General features: G+C 39.9%; 3 protein-coding genes across 8 annotated transcripts in view; 2 read left to right on the forward strand and 1 right to left on the reverse strand.

Annotated features, from left to right (window-relative positions):
• The window catches only part of LOC140339060 (gastrula zinc finger protein XlCGF66.1-like), a 32571-nt gene extending 29799 nt beyond the window's left edge, over nucleotides 1–2772 (forward strand). For 2 of the 3 annotated variants that reach the window (XM_072423603.1, XM_072423602.1), the window contains exons 4-7: nucleotides 598–721; nucleotides 845–942; nucleotides 1047–1197; nucleotides 1632–2772. In XM_072423603.1, the coding sequence (XP_072279704.1) occupies nucleotides 598–721; nucleotides 845–942; nucleotides 1047–1197; nucleotides 1632–2404 (1146 nt within the window). In that variant the 3' untranslated portion in view covers nucleotides 2405–2772. Of the gene's footprint in view, nucleotides 1–158; nucleotides 272–393; nucleotides 523–597; nucleotides 722–844; nucleotides 943–1046; nucleotides 1198–1631 lie in introns of those variants that run through there. The other variant, XM_072423604.1, reaches the window with a different exon arrangement.
• Nucleotides 1–2794, forward strand: part of LOC140338996 (gastrula zinc finger protein XlCGF66.1-like) — a 231153-nt gene that overhangs the window by 192899 nt on the left and 35460 nt on the right. The window lies entirely within an intron of this gene.
• The window catches only part of LOC140339011 (uncharacterized), a 98700-nt gene that overhangs the window by 55992 nt on the left and 39914 nt on the right, over nucleotides 1–2794 (reverse strand). The window lies entirely within an intron of this gene.

A 2794-nucleotide genomic window follows, 5' to 3' on the forward strand; every position in this document is an offset into this window, starting at 1 on the left:
ACCTCCTAGATTGTTAGCTCTTCGGGGCAGGGTCCTCTCCTCCTCCTGTGTCACTCCCTGTATCTGTCTGTTATTTGCAACTCCTATTTAATGTACAGCGTTGTGTAATATGTTGGTGCATTATAAATCCTGTTTATTAATAATAATATTTAAAAATAATTAGTAATTCAACTTCTCCACAGCCTCAGCAATTATGGATAATAACAAGGGCCACCTGAATGAGACACTATTCAACCTCACATTGGAGATCATCTACCTGCTGACCGGAGAGGTGAGGAGGATTCTGGGAGGTCAAATGACATTACTCTTATGTCTCCAAAACCATACCTGATCACGGCAGTGAGCAGAATTCTGGGAGTTTTACATAACATCAATATGTTTACATCCATACAGAGTTATACTCCGGTAAAGTCTAGGGACTATGTGACCATTAGGCTGCCTCAGTTCCTGACCCCTGAGAGGAACAACGACATGAAGATTCTAGAAGTCACCCAAAAGATTATTAAGCTGCTGACGGGAGAGGTGAGCGGTGCTGGGAATTCTGGGACATTAATATTTGATGTGTCTGGGTAGTGACTGTATCATTGTGTGTGTCAGGTTCCTATAAGGTGTCAGGATGTCACTGTCTATTTCTCCATGGAGGAGTGGGAGTATTTAGAAGGACACAAGGATCTCTACAAGGACGTCATGATGGAGGACCACCAGACCCTCGCATCCCCAGGTAAGAGGAGACTTTATTGTAGGAGGAGGAGGAGAGAGCAGTATGGAAAGTCCACCTAGATCCCCCATCATCTGATAAACACATATTGACAATGTTTTTAGTCAGTGTGTGTGTTTGCTACAGATAGATCCAGTAACAGGAACCCACCAGAGAGATGTCCCCGTCCTCTGTATTCCCGGGATTCCACACAGGAATATCAAGAGATCCCTCACTATGATCAGGTAAATGGCAATAAAGGACCTAACCCAACTAAAGTGCCCCATACTGTATAATTTGTACAGAAACTGGAAGAATCTTTTTATTTTTATACATTTTTTTTTTTAAGGATATTGGGCCATTTGGTTTTAAAGTTAAAATTATTGATGAAGATGAAATAAATCAATTTGATGATCAAGATAATGCTGAGAAAAAAGAGATGTGGGGTTTGAGTGCAGTGAAGGTGGAGGAAGAAGAAATTACAATAGGGATCGACACAGGTAATTATAAACACCAAATACAGGAGTATTGGAGGAGGGGGGGAGACCTTTCCTGTAAAAAAAAAAAAAATCTCTGGTTGTAGGGATATTGTATATTAACAAACATTGCCACATCAATCTTTACTGCTCGAGTTCAGTTTGTATTTAGAGGCTCGGATATGAACAGCTAGATCCACAGATTTCATTCTTTGGTGTATGGTGTAGAGGTAAAGCACCTAATGGCTAATATAATCTCCTAGAAGCTCCATTAGTGAGATCTCCGCAATAAATTCCTTCCCTTTACTGTGTCTATTATCAACAACTCCCACCATCCCTCCTGGATTTTTAACCAATTGCATGAATCCAATAATAGTAAAAGGTGAAATAATATTGGTGCCAGGGCAATGACAATGAAAGAATCAAAACCGTATAGTTTTTATATTTATTTTTGGCAGACAAGGAAGGAGGGCAAGGTAAGAAGATGCTGGGACAACATGGAGTCAGAAGAGATTCCTCTGGAAGACATACTTTTACCCACAATATCTACCCAGGACTTCACAGTGTGCAGAGATCAACAAATCCTTCCAATCCAAAGGGTTCTTCTAAAAAAGGCCGACCTGACCACCAGAACGTTCAGATAGGAAAAAAGCCCTTTCAGTGCCTTGACTGTGGAAAATGTTTTTCTAAAGGATCAGAGTTTATTAAGCACCAGAGAGTGCATCCTGGAGAGAAACCTAAGAGTTACACCAATCAGTCTGTCTCTGTCAAACAGGAGAAACTCCACACGGGAGACAAACCGTACTCATGCTCAGATTGTGGCAAATGTTTCAGCCGGAAGTCCCATGTCCTTCGGCATCAAATGCTTCATACTGGTGAAAAGCCTCTTAAGTGTCCGGACTGTGGGAAAAGCTTCTCACGAAAGTCAAGTCTGATTGACCATCAAAGAACTCACACGGGAGAAAAGCCTTTCCCTTGTCCTGAGTGCAATAAAAGTTTCACCCAAAAGTCCAACCTAATCCGTCACAAAAGGACTCACCGAGATGAAAAGGTCATCATCTGTTCGGAGTGTGGAAAATATTTCACTCACAAGGCCTTTGTAATACATCAGAGCATTCACCGTGGAGAGGAGCCATTTCCTTGTTACCAGTGCGGCCAGTGTTTTACCCAGAAATCTGATCTCCAGGCCCACCAGAGGTGTCATGCAGAAGAACAATCTCGCCTTTTCTAATTCAAAAAATATTTTTAAACTGGCTGAGATTTTTTTGGACACTTAAATTCAGCGGCTCCATCTAGACCTACAAAAAGGCTAATAAAACGCCATCCAATTATATATTTTCATTGGTGATAAAAAAAAAAAAAAAAAAAATTCAACCTTTATCTGTAAATAGAAATCCTAAAAAAAATGGCAATTCTAAAAATAGTGTAGGATTAACTAATTAATTTGTCATAAAATGTACAGATATATCAATGGCACTCTGAGGACATAGAAGATGGATTGCCATGGGTTTTATAAACTGTCTCCTTTTTAAAATAACCAGCATAACAATAAAAAAATATTGTATATAACATGTATATAGAATAAATAATACTACAGGCGGACAGGTGTACAGAGTGCATT

The sequence above is a fragment of the Pyxicephalus adspersus genome, chromosome 10 (genome assembly GCF_032062135.1).
Source record: "Pyxicephalus adspersus chromosome 10, UCB_Pads_2.0, whole genome shotgun sequence".
Taxonomy (NCBI): domain Eukaryota; kingdom Metazoa; phylum Chordata; class Amphibia; order Anura; family Pyxicephalidae; genus Pyxicephalus; species Pyxicephalus adspersus.